General features: G+C 38.6%; 1 protein-coding gene across 14 annotated transcripts in view; it reads left to right on the forward strand.

The window, feature by feature from the left end:
* atp2b2 (ATPase plasma membrane Ca2+ transporting 2) overlaps positions 1-20599 on the forward strand; it is a 131306-nt gene that overhangs the window by 68879 nt on the left and 41828 nt on the right. For 9 of the 14 annotated variants that reach the window (XM_084928656.1, XM_084928659.1, XM_084928657.1 and 6 more), the window contains 5 exons: positions 11785-11985; positions 15870-16127; positions 16555-16680; positions 18527-18652; positions 19059-19091. In XM_084928656.1, the coding sequence (XP_084784782.1) occupies positions 11785-11985; positions 15870-16127; positions 16555-16680; positions 18527-18652; positions 19059-19091 (744 nt within the window). The remainder of the gene's footprint in view (positions 1-11784; positions 11986-15869; positions 16128-16554; positions 16681-18526; positions 18653-19058; positions 19092-20599) is intronic. The other 5 variants (XM_084928660.1, XM_084928668.1, XM_084928666.1 and 2 more) reach the window with 1 other exon arrangement.

Consider the following 20599-nt stretch of genomic DNA (forward strand, 5'->3'; position numbering starts at 1 on the left):
GAGCCTGGTGCTGACTCATGACAGTATACAGTATGTCTGTCTGTGTGAGTTTATACTATAGTGTACAGATTGGCACAGTAAACATGGCTGAAGATGTAAAATTTCTTTTTAGAATCCAAAAAGTGACTGTAAGCTAATCCAGTGCTAATAAAAAAAACAAGACATGTGCTTAATAAACTTTTACTTGGAAATTAATTTAGAACAAACTTAGGTGCCCTCTCTTATGGATATAACCTTATATTGGATCATATCTTTATTTGAAAAATAATTTATTGTGTTTGCTTAGAGCTATTACGCCTATTAAGTCTGGCTTTGTAGAAGTATTTAGATCTTTGTCCTAGGTTGCTGTTGTATATCTACATGCAGTTCTTGTCTGCTGAAATGTCTTAAATCTGAAATGCTGGAAGTCAGAAGTATCTGGATAGGGAGTTGACAGGCACGGCAGGGCTTTTAGCTGGATATGCAGAGTCCTGTATAACCGGCTTGTTTCTCTCCATGTCAGCTCTTTTCCTGAGTTGACCTCTCTCCTCTCTTTTCTCCCGCTGTGGGGCAGAATAAGGGTGTTACCACTGCTGCCAAACAGACAGACAGCATTTCCTTCTCAAGGGCACATAAACAGATAGTCTTGAACCAGATCCAGCCCTGCCTTGCTCAAGGGCACAGAGCAGCTGTCTCTGAGCTTTGAGTTTACCAGTAGTTGAAAACTGTATAACAAGCCTGTCACATCAGAAAAGACAAGCACAAACAAGGAGATAGAAATAAGCTTTTCTGGACCTTTAAAATGTGTCTGTCTGTGCCATACCCATGATCATAAAGCAAGCAAAAGCTTAATCTTGCCTATTTTCAAATTTTTACAAAACCTTATTCAATGCATCCCTATAAACTCTTGGAGACTTTAATGATATTTGAAACTATTTAGGAGATTTTATAACTTAAAGAATTTACTGAAAATCCTTTCAGTAAATCCACTTATCTAGCCGTTGTTGCAGGTGTTGCTGGAGACTCTCTGAGCTGTAAAAGGCAGGTTACACCCTGGACAGTTTGCCAGTCCACTACAGAGCTTACACAGAAACAAATGTTCACGCTCACATCCACACCTACACCTACAATTTAGAATCACCAAATTATGCATGTGTTTGGACCGTGGGAGGAAGCCTGAACACCTGGAGAAAACCCACGCAGGCACAGAGAGAACATGCAAACTCCACACAGAAAAGCTGGTTCAAGGAGTTTAGTTTGCCTTTTTCTCTGTGACAAATATTTTACCAGTATTTAATTATTTCACTGCAGAAGCAAAGCAGAGGCTTCTGACACAACTGCCAAGGTGCAGAGGTTTCAGAGGATAAAGATTCAGCAGCACTCGTAGCACATTAAAGACTTTTATTATGTTCTTCATTGTGTTATATGTACTTCAAGTGCTGCAGTGTTCAGTCAGTATCTCTACATCACTGTGTAAGTTAGAAGCACAACAGCAGGTGTATCTATTTGTGCAGTATAACTGCAGTAAACAGGCCCCAGGTTTGAACTTCTAGGCTTATATAGCTTATATAGATACCAAAGTTGAAAATACAAATGTAAACATTTTTTGAAAAAAAAAAAAAATATATATATATATATATATTTTTTTTTTCTTTTTTTAATGGTAAAAAGAAATAATTACATATATAAAGCAGATGACTTCGTTTAATAAAGGTCATTGAATAGTGATGCAGAGTCAGCATTTTTTATTTTTATTTATTTCACTGGGGCATTTCTGTGTGTGCAGTTCAGATGTTCTCCCTGTGTCTTCCTTCGAGTGCTCTGGTTTCCTCCCTATGGATAGACATGTATAAGCTGTAGGTTTGGATATGGGAGCGTTGTCTCTCCTTGTGTTGGCGCTGTGTTTGTTTTGTACCCCCCGTCCCCTGTACATGTCACTAGTGAGAAAGTGACTAGTGATATGTCTGGGGGGAGGGGGAGGGGGGGGGGGATGTAAGGTGGGATTGGCTGTAGCCTCCTGTGACCCTAGATAGATAAGATATTTAGAGGATGGATGGATGAATAGATTATAGCTTAGCATTTTAAAGCATTGTTTTGGCTTTCTAGTCCAATTTCCTGCACCCAATGATCAGAAACCCAAACTCTGTTTTTTCCCTGCGCTTTCAAACAGACAGATGATAAAGGGGGCATTAGAGTGTGTTGATTTCCCTTACCTGTTATGACTATTTCATGACTCTCTCTGGTAGTTTGAATTTTAATAGCTGTCCCTATTGTGTCCGGAGCTTATCTGAGCCCCTGGGCGAAACCAGAGACTGACACCCAGATGGGAGACAGCAGATAGACCACTGTCACTCTCCCTTTCAGCCTCTTGGCCCTGGATGCTCTCCCTTTTCACTCCCAGGGGGGAAGGATTGTAGATTTGTGTGGGCGTGCATGCACTGTGTATGTGTGCAGTTAGAAATGTTGGAAAAGCCCGGGTGACAAAATTAGAGACATCAAGACTATTTTAAACTAAATTCTTTGAGTTTAGTTTAAAATAGTCTTTAAATTGTCTTACTGCTTACTCTTGTATTCTTTGAAAACAAGAGTAAGCATCACTGTCTTTGTATGCATTTTTTTCTCTTTCAATTTTCAATATATACTGTTACACCATTTTATAAGCTCATGCATGTTTTACATAATCAAAATGCACTTATATTTCTGCTATTATGAATACAGCAGCTCATACATAACTGCATTCACAGCCTGGTCATACAAGAGTGGAGTAGGCAACAGATGTGTTTCTTCCATGCATGTATGCATGTGTAAAGGAGAAAGTGAGAAACAGATGGAAAAAAAGTCAGAGAGGTTGTTTTTTTTTTGGGTTTTTTTTTTACTGTAAGTAGACACCTACAGCTTTTATTTATTTGATCGTCTGTAAGGTACAAAGAATACAGTAGCAATAACATTTCATGAATGACTGACTTTCAAAAAAACATAAATAAATAAAAAGCAAAAACTCAGTAAATTTGTGTTAACTGGATGAGCGAAGAAGAATGAGAGCTACATGGTGGATTGATTGACTGAATAAATGGTTGAACGGTCTGGAATTACAGGATGAAGTTACTGACCTCATTACACTTTGCCCTTATCACTAAGTTGTGTCTAAACATGCTGGCAAGGTCTCATTTTCCCTTACAATGCAAACACACACACACACACACACACACACACACACACACACACACACACACACACACACACACACACACACACACACACACACACACACACACAGGCTGTAAACAGATGTCTCATTAATGTTGTGTCCACATCCAGGGCACTGGAGCCAGCTAACTTTACAGTACTTTCAGGTGGTGGAACAGATACACTGTTGACTAATAAATTCAGTCAGGCACTTGTATTTTTCTTCTGTTTTTTCACTTTCGGTGGATTCATTTTAAGATAAGTTTCCACAATTTCAAACTTTTTTTCTGTTTAATTCTGAAAATATTTTGAAAGTTAGGTTCAATGCAGCATCTCTGTCCATTAGAACACAGCAGAATTGTTAAGAATGAGATTGCGCGGAGATCTTAATACGATGAATCGTGCAGCCCTAATGTACGCCCCCGTTTGTGGTGTGGACCTCGCCCATGTGCATCATTTTCACAGAATAAATAACCGTGTAATGAATTTTGAAAGGAGCCATATGAACTGCTTATGAGTCACAAGGAGCCTGCTCCCCACCCCCCACCCCTACATTTGCTCTCAATGTGCTACTTTTCAGGCCTCCAAAAAGATTTTCGAAGAGGTGTAAATTAAACCTCTGGGCATTCAAATTCTGTGATATGAGCATCTGTCACTTCAGTAGAGAGAAATACTTCATGATTGATTTTTTTGTCATTCTTTTGAAAAAGCTCTGCACAAAAGTATCATTATGGAGCTGTGTATACTGGCTCAAAGCTTTAAATTAAATATTCAATGGTTTATTTATGTTTTTAAGCCTGTATTTTTGGTTCCATGTTCATTCAATTGTCACTACACATTTTCCTTCCAACATTTACGCTGATATATGCTGCAAAGTACGAATGATAAGTAATTATCAGTTATCCTGCAGAGTGCCTGGTGTGCGTGTTTTTGTGTATGTATGTGTTTGTAAGAGAGCGCGAGCTGTGAGCTGCGTTGTCTCACTCCACTCTGCCATTTCTCGCATGAGTCAGACTCATAGAGCACAGTGCCTGACAGCAAAACTCACCCACTTGTACAGCTGCCCCCACAGACTCTCATGCGCACACACACATGCACACACGGTCACACATTAGTGAATATTTTATTTTCGGCATTGCAACATACATTTAATTGTGGTTGGTGGGACACACTGCTCTGCCATTTGAGCCTTTTAGTTATTAGCAATTTATGTAACACCGGGGACTAAGTAAAGATTTAGCATTTTATTTGTCTTTGTAATGAAAACTTTTAAGACCAAGTGAAAATTGCATTTCTAGTGAGCTTGTATGTGAGCTTGTAGTAGCTAAATAAAAAAAAAAATCACCTCGGCTGTGTAAGACGTGGACGTGTAGATGTCTAAGACTAATGATTTGACATTTGGAGAAAAAAAACCCACAGTAACTTAGCTGAGTTGTCCATTAGTTGCATGGCAACCAGGCCCAGTAATAACCCGACTAATAAAATGTTGAAATGTTGTATTTTTTCATATCTTAATTACTGACTTTTAGAGGCACTGTTAGGTGGATTTAGTTGCATTTGGACTGAGCCAGTTTAGCTTTTGCCCTCTATTTTTAGCGTTAGTCATGCTAAGCTAAGCTAACAAGCTACTAACTCTATATCTATCATATATGTATAGAACTGTGCAAACATAAATGGAAATACAATATATAAGGCAAAAAAGAGTTTGTAGGTTTCTAACTTCCCTGAAAGTCAGTATTTGGTATGGCCACCTTTAGTCTTCACCACAGCCTGAACTCTCTTAGTCAGGCTTGTCCTTTCTTTAAGTAGTCTTCAGGAATAGTACTTCTGGCTTGAAAGCTCTTCTTTGGTTGTTGACAGGCTTGTGTTTTGAAGATGATCGGTCAAGGTGATTTCAGACTACTTCAATAATGTCTAGGTCTGGGCTCTGAGGAGGCCAGTCCATGACCAATAGCACTTCATTGTGTGTTTTTCTATTGAGGTACGCTTTTAGTCCATTGTTCGGGATAATTTTCACGCTGAAAAATGAACAGTGGATCAAAATGTTGAAGACTTTTCCTTGTTCTCGTTTGACAAGATCCCCAAGACCACTGATCTCAACAAAGCCTACATTGTGTTTTACAGATGGCTGCAGACACTTACTGGACCTCTCTCCTGACCTCCTCCATTCTGATTATAATTTGATCTTGAAGTTTCAAATTTGGATTAGTAATCTGGAACAAAGAAGACCTGTTGCCACAGATTTTCAGTCCGGTTCTTGTGCAATTTGGCATACCTCATCTTTTTTCTCCTTTCCTTATCAATGGCTCCTTGACAGCCAACTTTCTGAAGAGTAAACAGTAAGATGGATAAACTGAAGGGACAGATGTTTTTCATATGTCAGCTTATTGGGAATCACCTTGTTGGAGCAAAAATACTATTTTATGCCTGTCAACCAGTATTTTCTTTGTTGTTATTGAAAATTAAACAAAAGCAGATATAATATAATAAGATATGATTTAAAGGTTGTACTTTTTATGTTTATCTGTTATATGTGGACACAATACTGCTTCACCCCTTCAGTTAAGTGCCTTTTTTAATGCTTGAGTGAGTTACAGGTCAGTGTTAAGTGGCCCAACAAACAAAAAAGATTAGTCTGAAAATAGCCAGCTGTATGGACCGACCTGAAAAATAATGAGAAAAAGGTTAGTTTGCAAAGAAATTGGTAAAAGCCCTGCAGAAAGCCTGAGTAACTATTGCTCAAGACCACTTTAAGCAAATTCCAAGAAAATCTGGCTTTTTGAGAGCAAAATATAAAGAAATAAGAGGTGGCTCTGAACTTCTGGACAGCACTATTGTGCACTTATGCAAAAACCATGGTTTTGCATAGTTTCAGTTTCCAGCCTATTAGCTTTTAGCTGGGGCTGACCATAGGAGAAGGAAAGATAAATGTATGCTTGTGCATGTGCATGTACTCACATATTAGTGTTTGTGTGACCTTGAATCCTCATGAAATGAAAGAATTTTCATTCATGCTTACACACAGAGCATTATGTTTCCTTGCATCTCTGGCTTCTGAAAATATGTCTGATTATAATCTGGTCTCTGAGCCAAACTGTAAGATTGCATATGTGGTGCGTGGAGAACAAGCCTCCTGCCATGGCCTCTTCACTCTGAATCTTGACACACTGTGGAGTCCCTAGAGAATCTGTGCACCCAAGCACCGATTAAATAGTCTATAAATCTAAGACAAAACAACTCTTTAAACTAGAGTACACTCATGTCCATCAAAGACACTGTTGGCAACCCCAAATATTCAGTCATACCATGTTTAAAAGACGTGATTGCACATATTCTCTTACTATATGTGGATACCGGGGATCAGCATCTGCAGAGAATGAAAACAGTATTTAAAAAACCCCATCAGCTTAAACATGTATGGGCATGCATGCATACAGTAAAAGTATCAGACACGCTTTAAGCACTGTTTGTGGTGAATGGCAGAGTGTCCTCTTTGCTGGAAGCAGACACAGTTGGGGAGCAGCATGTGAGACATGGGTCAGCAGATCTAATTCAGGCTTTTGCTTACTTCTATCTCCTCACATTTATTTTATTCATTTATTTATTTATTTATTTTTTGCAGGACTCTCTGAACTTTATTTTCATCAAAAAAGAAAACAGCTTGGCAGCATGTGTGCTGTGAGAAAATGCATCGCCTTGGAAACTGAACTTTGATTAAATATACTATATATTAAACAATATCACTAAGCCATGAACCATTTGCATCAGTGTTTACACACAGACTAACTGATTCACAGTCAACTTTATTGGCCAAGTATATGAAATATATTAAGCATACAAGAGTATTTTAATACAGATGCGTGAATAAATGTAAAGAATTAAAGATATAGCGTAAAAGCAAGGACAAGTAAAAAGTCATTCTAAAAGATTTTTGGAGGACAGAAAGGTGTTTCTTTTTTTTGCTTGTTACATATGTTTTTCTTCCTTTTCTTGTAGTAATGTGTCCTTATCTAGTATTCTCTGAATTTTACATTCCTACCTTTGTCTGTCTCACATCCTCTCTGCAGCCACAATGCATCATTTATACCGGATTTTTTACATGTCATAGTGTTTTCTTAGAGTATTTTATACCTGCCCATTTTATCCATGTTGCCTTTATTCTGCCTTTGCACACACGGTAACAAACCTCTTCTCCTTTATGGCATAAAATGATGTCATTATTATGGAGGTCATTCTCAAGGACACTGTGACACATTTCTCCATCAATCCCTCTTCTAATAAGAGCATGATAATTATCCACATTTTATCCACTGATGGGTTATTATTCATAGAGTTACTCCACATCCAGCCTAGTCCCCATCTCTCTGTTCTTCTTGTTCTCTTGCTCTTGTGCTCTGTGAGTCACACCTCAACAGCGCCCCCCCCCCCCCCCCCCCCCCCCCCCACTTCCCTTTCAAAATGGTGAAAGCTGAAAATAAATGTTGAAGCTATTGATTTGCTTTTTTGGGGGGTGGCGGGGGGATCAGCATCATCATCATCATCATCATCATCATTGAATTGTGTTGCCATGGCAACTTGTTTTGGACACTTTAGCGCACAGTGAAAGAGGGGAAAAAAAGTTGAGGCAGACAAGTGTAAGGGGGGGGGGAGTGTGTGAAGGGACCTGCTGAAACACCTCAAAAAACGACCTTCAGCTCACTATGTGTATTTTTAAAAAAACACCCTTTGTTTCCCGCACAACGCTGACGAGCCTACTTTTCAAGGACATTTAGAGGTCATCTCGTTATTTCGGTCTGCGCACACACAAATACGCAGGCATGCGTTCGCTTTAACACAAAACACGCATACGAAGCGCACAAAAACTGACACCCACTTACTTATTCACACTTTCTCTGAGGTTGAGAGTTGCGGGTATTTCCACTCAACGAGTGGGATGCATAGTGTTTCCATGGAGATCTATTTTTAGTTGCTGACAAAAAAAGGGCAACTGTTAAAATATGCCATCATGTTCCCTCTGAGTGCAAAAAAAAAAAATCTAATTTCGTTTCATGCAGGGGTTTTTTTTGTTTTGTTTTTTTACAGTTCCTTTTCCTGTCCCTTGTCATTTGGAATTCGGATGTTAGGCCGATGCCATTTGCCATTGTGGATTTTGATCTCAGGTCTTGCTGCTTTTGACTGATAAATATATTGCCAGGAATTTAGTATACGAGAAGAGTCGTCGGGGAAAGGTAGAATTGATGCATTGCTAATAATCCTCACTGGGAACTAAAAAACTGCTTAAAAAGTTTTCTGATCACAATGAGCTGAAAATGTTTTTGTAGCCAAAATCTCTCTTAGGTTACAGAAGTTTGGACAGCTTATCTTAGCCCTGAACCAGAATACCAAGAAAAGTCATTACTGATAGCCTGTGATGCAGTCTTTTCCACGAGTAATAAAATAATCTAAACGTTTATCGAAGTGGGAAAAAAACAACAAAAAAAAGGATTTGTTGTTGGTATATTAATGACATTTCCCTTTTCTTTCCCAAAGGATATTTAAACAATACTGTGTAGTTATCTTATCCCACTATTCCATCAGTATTGTAGACATAAAGTGACTTTATGTCTACAATAAAGTCCGGTTCCGGGTCGCTGCTCATGCGGCTGACCGGCCAGCTACCTAGTCTGACCTGTCTCCCCAATGTGATGTTTTTGTATTGTATGTGCGGTCGGCAAGGTCAGTCTCTCAATTGCCCCTCAGGGATAAATAAAGTCTTCTGAATCTTAATCTGAATCTGAATTTATTTGTGTAGCACTTTACACACAAAATAGTTCAGACAGTATTACAGAAGGAAACAGAAGAGGAATAACAAATAAAAAACATTGTAAAAATGAAAACATGTTTGTTTAACAAGTAAATGAAGAAAAAACAGACACATGATCAAACACAGCACATAGAGGTTATATAAAGATATCAGCTGTTAAACGGGAACTGCTTACGTTTGGCACAGCTACGGGCTAATGACTCTTTAAATAGCAGTGGAATTGGAAAATAGCGGAGGAAGAAGGGCTTTACAGTCTTAGAGGTAACACACTTTAGTGCTTTGTAGACAAACCTCCGTGTTTGGTACAGTGAGGTGGAGTAGTGTTGGGGTGATGGAGACAGAAGGGCTACTGAAGTTATGAAGGCAGCGGAAAAATGACAATGAAATGAAACCATCAATGACTTTAATAAAAGCAGAGAACTGTTTGACATTTGATTTAAATACCTTGGGGGGTTTTTGCCATTCGCTCATGTTCTTTGCATGCTGTTGACATTATAGCTTGTTGTGTTTGAGTTTCATTACTTGGTAATGAATGGTCACACAAAGACTCCTTTGCAATCAGCCTTGATCCTTTCTGAGAAAGTTGTGACTCATTTGTGTGTCACCACAGTTTAAACTGCCTCCACTGCCCGAGCAGTTAGTTGGGTAGACTGACAGCATTTACATGGCAAGCAATATTTCATAAAAGGCCAAATAGATGTTTTTCTGTAAGCAGTATTGTAATCAGTGATCCGGGAATGAAAGATAACTAAGCAGAGGCTTTTCCAGGAAACACTGAGTATTTAATGACTGGGGAGATTGATTACAGTGTAGCTTGCATTTCAAGGGCATTTAAGGAGAATGTAGTTTAAAGTTTTAACAAGGTTAAAGGTCATTTTAAACCAAAGTAACGCCACAAAGAATTTTGCCTAATACATAACAGGTCAGATATCATCTAAGTGAATGCTAGGATTAGTATATGCATCCATTGTTTTGTCATATTTATTTTAAAAAACATATATCACTGCAGTATCAGCAGAAATTGACTTTTTTAAAAGATAGAAAGGGTTCATGTAAATATGTATTTATAAGCAGCGTTTATTTTTGTGTGTGTGTGTGTGTGTGTGTGTGTGTGTGTGTGTGTGTGTGTGTCTAACCAACTGGAACTGGCTAAAGCCCTGTTATATGAGCTCTACTCTTACTGTTTGATATTGCAAGCAACTGCAGGCATGCTTGGCCAAGCTTATTAAACACACACGCACACATGCACACACACAAAGCTCAAGCAGTCGCTCAAGAGTCACGAGCTTATACTCACACACATGTGCGCACACAAGCACATACACATGCTTGTGTAAGATGTGAGGCAGGATGCTGTGGAGATCAATGGATGTACATGCTAGGTTTTCTCAAGAGACAATTAAAAGGGAATAGATAATGAGGTTATTTATAGACTGATCTATTTGTAACCGGGGCATTCTCCATCGTAAGAGCTGGGAATTGTTCTCTTTCCTGCCTTCCCTCCTTTTGTTCCCATCTCCTGCCTCTCTCCTACACCGTCTCCGTTTTGTATATTTTTGCTCCTTTCTTTTTTTAAACAGCTCTGTCATCATTTCTCGTTTCTCCTTTAGTGGATGACCACTTATTTTCCACAAATGTTAGTAATTTATCGCAGGGAATCGGTGCGCATTTACATGTGAAACATTGTCATGCAGCAGCAATGTTATCAGGTGCAATCCAGGGCCACTCCTGGGAAACCCAGTGACGCACTATGCATGACATAATGCTGTGGTAATGTCTGCATTTGTGGGGGAAAGAGACAGAGAGAGCAACCGTGAAAACACACTGGGCTTATGTGCACGCTCAGCAAACACCGAACAGCGGCCGGGTAGATTAATGCAGCTTGATGTAATGTCTGTAATAAATCAGATTTTATAGATGAACATTTATATATATATTAAGTTTAACATGTTATACACAAATTTGAAGGCCATTATGTAAGCGAAGAATGCTGGTAAGAGATACAAAATCCACCACAATGCTTTTTTTTTCATATCATCCCCTGAATTTGATCCCCTCAAATCAATAAAACTGTACAGACCAAAACCTTTTTGCATAGATCTTAACCTTCTGTGATTATATAATGTCCTTATTATTAGCGTTATAATGTTCAACTGTGGCTCTTGTCAAAGCATTGAAACTGTTGTAATTTGGGCTCGTGTACGAGAATCGTTTTCTGGGCTGTAATCTAAAAGTAAACTGTGCCTCAAGCAGCCAGTATGAATTTCTTCACATAAAAGAGCAAAAGATATTTATGTGCAGTAGTTCATGGCATACGAGGAGGTGGATGAGGTCAAAGCATAAGGTCCTTATCTCCCGAGCAGAATTATATAAGGAATGCAGAGCTGTAGTCCACCATGACTCAAACTGGTAATTAGAGATATTTTGTTTGTGGTGCTATGTTATGCTATTAAAAAAAGATTGCACATTTTCCCATATCTGTGTGGATTCTCTCCAGGTACTCCTACTTCCTCCAACAGTCCAGAGTCATGCAGTTAGTGGGGTTAGGCTAACTGGTGATTCTAAATTGCCCATAGGTGTGAATGTGAATCGTTGTCTATCTCTCCGTGTTAGCAGGGCGACAGATTGGCAGCCTATCCAGGATACTCTGCCTCTCACTCTATGGCAGCTCGGATAGGCTCCAACCTCCCCACAACCCTAAATTGGATAAGCAAAATAAAATTGATGGATGCATGGATGGATGGATAAAGCATCCACGCAACATTAACTCTTTATCTGCTTCTGTCTCCCTATCTATTTCTGTCTTCCATTTTCAGGTCTTGCAGGTGCCCAAACTGACCTGGACAAGAGGAAAGAAATATTTGGTAAAAACCTGATACCTCCAAAAAAGCCAAAAACCTTCCTGCAACTGGTATGGGAGGCCCTGCAGGACGTTACCCTCATCATCTTGGAGATCGCTGCCCTGATCTCCCTGGGTCTCTCTTTTTACCACCCTCCCGGGGAGACTGGCGGAGAGTGTGAGTGAAACAGCTCCTGTGACTTTAAAGTCTGTACATTTTTGCTCTGCGCCATTATCTGTGGTATCTTCTCTGTTGCGGGGAATGGAAGTGGGGCTATAATTGTGCTGGCGCACTGGCATCACTTCCTCTGACCTGACTCGCCCGGGCTAACGTGCTTACACCTACATGTTTGCACACACACTTTTTAATTGGCGAGGCTGGTCATACTTTGTTTGTGGCCTTGCCTCAAGAGGTCAAGTGACTCATCAAGCATAGGGCTAATTTTTGGTTGTGCGTGTGTGTGCTCGTTTGTGCAGATTATGACTGTGTCAAATGTGTGTAAGAAAGGTACTGGGAAGGTTAATGAAGTGTTGAGTAGAGAAATAACCTTGAGCTCCCAGGGCCCATACATCAGCCTTGTGAGCCGTGAAACAGGAAATGAAGACAGAGACCATAACGAGGTGCTGAGTCAGCTACATCAGTCATTGCGCCTTGCCTTATCACAGTAATGGAATTCAGTTACCCTGCCAAAGGGACAAGTCATAATTTTAGGGGGTTTAAAAAGTCTCATCAGGCTGGAAACATTAGAAAATGAAGAAGTGGTTACCATTGCATTAGTTGGATGTGTTTATTTAGTAATTTCACAGTTAATCCATGTTTAGTTGTTTGAGCGTAGCAAACAATACATGATTTACTAACTCAGTCAAATAATTACACTATAAATTTGCCTAATTGGAATCTGATCATCAGTTATGATGTCAAGACACTTGTTTCTGTTCTTTGTGTCGTTTTAGCTGCTTAGCTTTATCAAAGAACTCCCTGTATCAAATAAAGCAAAGAAATGCCGAGGGTATCGTAATGCTAATAACTGCACTATCTGTAGATACATTATCAAGCTTCTCTTTAACCGGCAGCAGAATAGGTGCCAGTGTGCAAGTCTCTTTTCACAGATGATATGAATATGTATGGATGTAAATCAGGGACCTAAACTGTTATGAATAGAAGCCAGTATCAGGGCGATTGAGATAGATATGAATTCAAAGCATTTTGTCTCACCTAATTCAGAGAAATCCCAAATGAATATGTGTTTGTGTGTTACAGACAAAGGCAAAGATGGACATAAGGTCATAGAAATGGAAGGATACTTAGAGATTCAGATCTCTCACAAAATGTGAGAACAAAAACAAGGATGATAGGATGATAAGGATGATAATAATGAAAGAATAGTCCACAGAAATGATTTGGATTGATGCAATAATTTCTTTCTTTTTTTTCAAATTTGACCAAATAAAATGGCAGAAATACTACGTATAAATTAAATTAATGCAGTAAACTGCATTTTAAAACAAAAGAAAACAAATTAAATATATGTGATAAGCAAATATTGCATTTCTTCACCTATACATTTGTCCATATACATATACCAAGACAAAGAAAGTCTGACGACAAGAAAACATATTTATGGCGTGTGTGTGTTTGTGTGTTGGGGAACTAATACGACCCCCCCAATCTGATCACACACCATCAACCCACACATCTCTCCCTGCTCGTTTACTGTTTTTATAAATAGATCAAAAAAGCTCAAGAGTCCAGAAATAGAAGCTGGTGGGATGACTTAATGCTCATTTCCATATGAAAAAGATTCACTGCAGTTGAATCAGAAGGCTCATTATTATGTCTAAGCACATAAGATGCAACATAGGAAAACTTTGAAAGACCCATATAGAAATCAGCATGATTAAGCAAAATGTGAAAGTTCCCTTTGGAGCATATAGAAATCCACCCATTCATCCATTTTCTTAACTACTTACTCAACTGGAGTTCATTCTAATAGTAATAAGGCAAGAAGGAGAGTACACCCCATGCAGGTCACTAGTCTGTCACAGGTTTGTGCACATTTATTTAATCATGTCCTTGACAAGGTCAGCTGCAGTAGATGCAATATTTTGCTCTTCGTCTTTTTCAGATGCTTTAGTGCTTTGCTGCATTAGTGTGTGAAGAAACGTCATTTCAGTACCATGGACAGCTACTCACTGACCGTGTCACCATCAGTGTCTTGCCAAGCAGGATAGACCAAACTCAGTATGACCACAGTTACAAAAAAAGAAAAGGGAAGGGAAACTACTGCAGGACTATTTGATGATTTAACAATGTTCTTTAAAAATAACAAAGTACTATTGAATTGCTTTAGATCAGATCAGTGTTTTTATTCATTTTGTTCTTAAAAGCTTTATTGGGTACTTTTTTGTTTGCCTAACACACCCATGTCAAAATATGCACACTGTTGCATTCGTAAGTATCAAGCTGTCTCTCACAAAAAGAAAACATAAAAATCACAGGATTTTTTGTGAGGGGGCATTTGTCCCTGCTAAACGACATAAAACTAAATACCATGTTTGTCTAAATGTGTTGATCGTAGCGAGTACATAGTGTATGGTTTTGTACGTTTTTGTGCGTACGGATGGAGTACAAATCAAGGAGGCTATAATCTGTTAATTAATGTAGTGTATCTACTTAATGAACATCATATTGATTGGAGTCACTATGTTGCATACTAGTTGGTCCAAATTGCTTCTTGGAGTCTGGTTTTTGGTTAAAGCACATCCTGCATATGTAATGTCTGTAACATGGGGTTTCTGCTCATTCCCTTGTGAGCTGCAAGTGTTTTACAGTGCAAAGCAAATCGCTCCGCTGTGGGCTTTTGAAGTCCGCTAGCCAGGAGTGTGCAGCTCAATAGCTCCGAGAGAATTACATGAAGCTGCACAAGGAGGGCTGGGAATAGGCCTTGTTTCATTCCCATATATACCCCAATATGTCAGGGCACAGCCAGTAGAATGCAGAGCCGCGTTTGAAGTAGAACAAATATATCAAGAGAAAGAAGAAGTAAATACACTTAAGGTTTTTTCAAAGAGAGTTCATGTAATTTCACAGTCATTGCTCATATTGCACATACAAATAATTTCCATAAGCCAGTTCATAAGGAATAGATTATTAAATAAATCTAAAATATGTACGTCATCTGACCTTGTCACTGCCCACACTCTAGCATCAACCTGAAATCAAGAGAGCGTTTTGAATGAGAGTACAAGCTTCCCCCTAAGAGAGAAGACAGATTTAGAGCCTACATTTGAATGTTCACGGGCTAAGCCTGTGAAATGCTGTCATCAGTCGTATGAGGAATAATTGGCTATAGTTTTCAGGACTGCAGTGTGTGCAGACAGGCATCAAAGAGCGTTATGCTTTTTTTTTAGGAAGCTCCAACACTGAATAATATGGGAAAATAAATTTTTAGATTGCAGTATTTTCACAGATCAAATACTCAAATTTCATAAGGGCTGTTAATAAGTTAATTTTTTAATAAGTTAATTACTAAGACTGTATACCCTTACTCCTTTTTAATGTGAAGGGAAGTTAAGTTGTGTTCCCAGAACTTGCTGACATTGAGGCTCAGCATAATTTATATGCACTGCAATTGCAAAGACATTACACACACAGTCACAGCTGTGTTTATGTGCAGCTTCTCTGTTTCCAGTTTGAGCTTTGATTACATCTCTTTGTATATTTTTCTGAAGTGTTCATTAGTAGTAAATGTAAATACCTATGTATGAAATTGTTGATTTCATTTGTGTGAACAGAGTACGTCAGCATTTATCCATGTACGAAAATGCAGTGTGCTTACATGTGCATGCATATCTATCTATCTATCTATCTATCTATCTATCTATCTATCTATCTATCTATCTATCTATCTATCTATCTATCTATCTATCTATCTATCTATATTTACACACACACACATATGTGTGTGTGTCTCTGTGTGTGTGTGTGTGTAAATATCTAATGTATCTAATATACTTTATTTGACTATGCTTCTCTTTTCTGTCACTGTTCTGAAATTGCAGCCTGTGGCGCAGCAGCAGGTGGAGTGGAAGATGAGGGTGAGGCAGATGCTGGCTGGATTGAGGGTGCCGCTATCCTGTTGTCTGTAGTGTGTGTGGTGCTGGTGACGGCCTTCAATGACTGGTCAAAGGAGAAGCAGTTTCGTGGGCTGCAGAGCCGCATTGAGCAGGAGCAGAAATTCCAGGTGGTCCGTGGTAGCCAGGTCATCCAGCTGCCTGTGGCTGACATAGTGGTGGGGGATATCGCACAGATCAAATATGGTAGGTGCAACAAAACTGTCAAGATTACAATAATTGATTATGGACCAAAACTAATCAAACTTCCTAGAATATTTTGATTAGTTTGGCTTCGTTGGACGTGCTTACTGGCTACCACAGTTGGCTCTGTGTAAAGTAATTTTCTAGGTTCATAAGCTGAAAATAGACTACAGCCTCATTTCCAAAAGGGGATTAAAGTTGTGAAGTCCACCTTAAGCAATTAAACATAGTTAAGCTACATTCACGCAATTAATTAGCTGCAGACTGACCCCATGCATGCTGAGCAACACATGCACATCTTCAAATTCCATAATGTGAGTGACAACTGTCAGTAATGCCTCACAATGGTGCAGAATAAATGTGGTTATCCTGAGTGAGCCTGTTTTTTTTTAGTACTTAGAAAGCAACAAAGCCTCTTTCATTGTTGCAGGTGATCTGCTTCCTGCTGATGGAGTGTTGATCCAGGGTAATGACCTGAAGATTGATGAGTCATCACTGACCGGAGAGTCTGACCACGTCAAGAAGTCTGCAGATAAGGACCCAATGCTGCTGTCTGGTATGGATTCAGTTTAGTGTAGTTTATGAATGTTATATAGTGTTTGTAACAGCCATTTTTCCCTGCATGTTGTTTGGAAAAACAAAACAACAAATAGACAAGTCTGGGGGATTTTTCTGCCAGTGACAGCTTGAAAAACATTGTTTTTAATCAAATGTTTCTCTTTACCTATTTTGCTTTTTGGTGCAGCAGAAACACAAGCGGGGTTCTTGGACTACAGGATTATTAGAATTTAAGAATATTCCTGATAAGAGAAATGTGGGATAATCGGATCATATTAGTATGTTTTGCTGCAGATAATTAGCTGTGTGACTTTTTGCTGCCTTCTTTAATTACCCTCGTATTCACCTACACCAACTTATTTTCCCCAAGGTTAATGATGTTCTGTGTGCAAATACAAGTCTGGCACATTATTAGTGTGTTAAACTTGCCACTCTAGCACATTTTATATGAAATGAAAGAGAGTTTAAATTATTACTCATGATTTTTGAAGAACTCTGTCTTTAAGATGTTTGAGACTTTTAATCCCTTTGACACATATAGTAATCCCCCATTTTTAGGTCAGTGAAGCCACTGATGTAAATTTGGAATCAATATGCACTTTTTCCTGGCTTCTCACTTTACTTGTGATCGATGAAAGCCAGCTTTGTGTTCTGGTTTGATTCTTGTTGCTTGTTAATATGTGTGATGTCACTGTCATGCATAAATGAGCAGAAGTGACAGAAGACCATAGGTGGCTGCACAGCATGGAGATTCAGAAAAGCATGTGGACAGTTCCTTAACAGCGACATGCCCATCATGTCTTATTACGTGAATCAAAGGCCTGACATCAGCTACACTGATATATAAGCCATTCTAAAGTAACAGTATAGGTAATGCAACAGGAGAGTGCTGTGTGACACAGCCTCCTTTAATCACAACAACCAATTTGCCATCCTGCTGTAACGCTAATCATCAATCACATCAGTGTTTTCCTCCTCCTGAATCCCTCCAACTGACCCAACACAAAATAAATAAATAAAAAATGTATCAGGCCAAAAGAAGAGACAAGCTGCAGCCTTGTGGTCCTGACAAACTTTACCACACATGATGCTTTCCTCTTACCCTTAACTAGATTTGAGCCCACTGGATATAATGAGAAGGATCAATCTTCAGTCAGGAAGCATGACACACCCGCTATGCAACATGTCACACTCCATACTGGCTAGTTATGAACATTAGATTAGAATGTTAAATAGAAGCAGGACATAATGTTACCCTCACCATAACCAAATGTAACCTTTAAAGCATGCCTTCACCTTACTTGCTATCCAGTGCGTCAAGACTCCCATTTTACCCTACTGAGTGCACTGGTCACTGTTAACAGTCTAACTCTGAAAGAATAAAAAAAATACCAAATACCCAATCTGGACAGTTCCCAGTGGGTCTCAAGATTGCAGTATCAATCAACGTATTCCTCTTTTGCTCTCTATGCACTCTTCACATGGATACAGCTAAGCCCACTGTAACAAGATTAGCCAGTATTACTCTGTATATAAATGGAAGCCAGACAGCGTCTGCTGCTATAACCTTTCTCCTAGTCTACAGGTTCTGCATATTCATTGATAGATATGATTTTATTAAGATTGGGACATAACAAGATCAACTAACCTGTTTGTAAAGCGCTTTAATGTTATTGATTGAGCAAGTTAGTCGCATAAGTCTTTGTATTAGGAATGAGCTGTTATAGAAATTAACAGTCAACTTTTGCTAGAAAAGCTCTAAAAAGTAACAAAAGTGTTTATCTTTTTTTAAGTTACTGAAAGTATGCATATCTGTAATATAGAAACTGCTGCGCTTTCTTTAGGGACCCATGTGATGGAGGGCTCGGGCCGCATGGTGGTGACGGCTGTCGGTGTCAACTCTCAGACTGGAATCATCTTTACACTGCTGGGGGCTGGCGTGGAGGAAGAGGAGAAAAAGGAGAAGAAAGGTAAGATAATTTGATCCTTATATAATCTTCTTATATATAACCTGCTCCATACTCAGGAGTACTGAGTAATTTGCTTTTGTGTCAGTGTTGCCCAGCAACATACCCCTGAAAACAAGCTTTTCTCATTTCATTACCTTATGATCTCAAAGTCTGTATACCTCATTGCACAATATCAGTGTTTTAACTGTCTTTGTAAACAGAGGGGTTCTAAAGAATGAACTCACAAATGGACAAATGTCCACCTTTTGTAGGTGTTTGTAATACAGTATTCAACACTAAGTGAATGTGTATAGATACTGTATGATATCAGTATTGGTGGCTCAGTAATCAGCTGCAGTATGCAGGTTCTGTGGGTTCAGGTGCATCATTGTCCTTACTCTCTTATCGTTCCAAATTTGCCTCGAAGGAGGGGCAGTGGAAGACGGACACCAGAATACAGGTAGAGTATCACCTTTCTCTGACCCCTGGGAGTGGTACAGTACTTGAACCTTTTGATCTTTAACCCCTAATGCTTACCAGTAAACCACTGTTGCTAGACTACCCTTTTCTCTAACAAAGCAACCTTGCTTCTGTTAAACTCCTCACTTAAAAAGAGAAGCATCATAATCACAACACTGCATCTTTTTAAGTGTTGATAGATAACACATTTCACAATGCATAATCCTCTCCTCATATAACAGGCTCTGCACTCATCAGACTAACTAGCTAGCATCCAACATAAGCCCTGCTTCATAGACGTGTTGAATGCCATGAATAAGAACGGGCTTTCAGACTCATCTCATTGCTGTATTACAGAACAATGATATGAGAGCAATAGCCTTGTGGGTGCACAACACATGTACCAGCAGTAGGGTGTAAACTAGTTAGTACAAGCTTGTATAAGATGTACTTTTTTACATCTTAATATGTATATGTGCACAGTTTATCCTTTTAGTAGTGTCTTTGCTACCACTTCCGTATTTTCATTAAATTAAAAATAGCTTGCATGGAAACATGTAGTGATATTATAAAAAGGTAAAGATTTGTTAGATCATCCCTCCAGCTTAAATCTAATGCTGTGTGTCTTTTTAGTGTGATGTTTATAATAACTACAGTTCTTCAACAACAATACGGTTTTAGGTGCATCGCTGCTATAATATTCATTCATTTACTTTTTTGGTTTTTATATATCTAATTTGATTGGCTAAACCAGGGGAAAAAAAATCTTCTATGATGATTCAAAATGAATAATAATTACTGATCAACAATGATAATTTGACAATTTCATGATCAAAATCATACCAAAATGTTGCCACACATTTGAATATCCTTTTGCATTTAATAATTGATTCACATTTGGTCTAAATAGTACAGCTCTGACAAAGTTAGGATTAAGACTTTTTAAAGAATCATATCTGCCAGATGTTGGATGAGATGGATCTGCTGTGAAAATTTGAGACCAGAATCACAGAAGTCCTGTGTTTTTAAATGAGATGACTGAAAAATTAAGTTATAATGAAACTGACAAACATTTATGCACCACGCTTTGTTTTAATTTTGCTGAAACCAAAAGGACACTAAAACATAATAAAAATTTCCCATGTTTATCATTTAAAAATAGCAACTATAACAACTATGGAAAATAAAAAAAAAACTGATATATTACTATGTTTCCTGTTAAAGATCACTAGTCTCTTCACTTAACTGGCTGGCACATGTGTGTTTCACTGGCTAATGAGGTGGATCCCTCTTATTTTTTGTTTAGTTTGGACTGGGGAGTTTGACTTTAGTTTTAATTTTAGCTCATTTGTTTAAAATTTTTGGCTCAAATTAGGATTTTTGTTTTGCTAAACGATATTACACGAATAACATGGTTTTGATAAAAGTTAATATCGCTAACGGTTTGGGGCACAATTGACAATACATGAAATTTGATGGGTAAAATGCATTGCACAGAAACAAACAGGT

The sequence above is a fragment of the Perissodus microlepis genome, chromosome 5 (assembly GCF_051167445.1).
Source record: "Perissodus microlepis isolate ML-2025 ecotype Zambia chromosome 5, ASM5116744v1, whole genome shotgun sequence".
NCBI lineage: Eukaryota > Metazoa > Chordata > Actinopteri > Cichliformes > Cichlidae > Perissodus > Perissodus microlepis.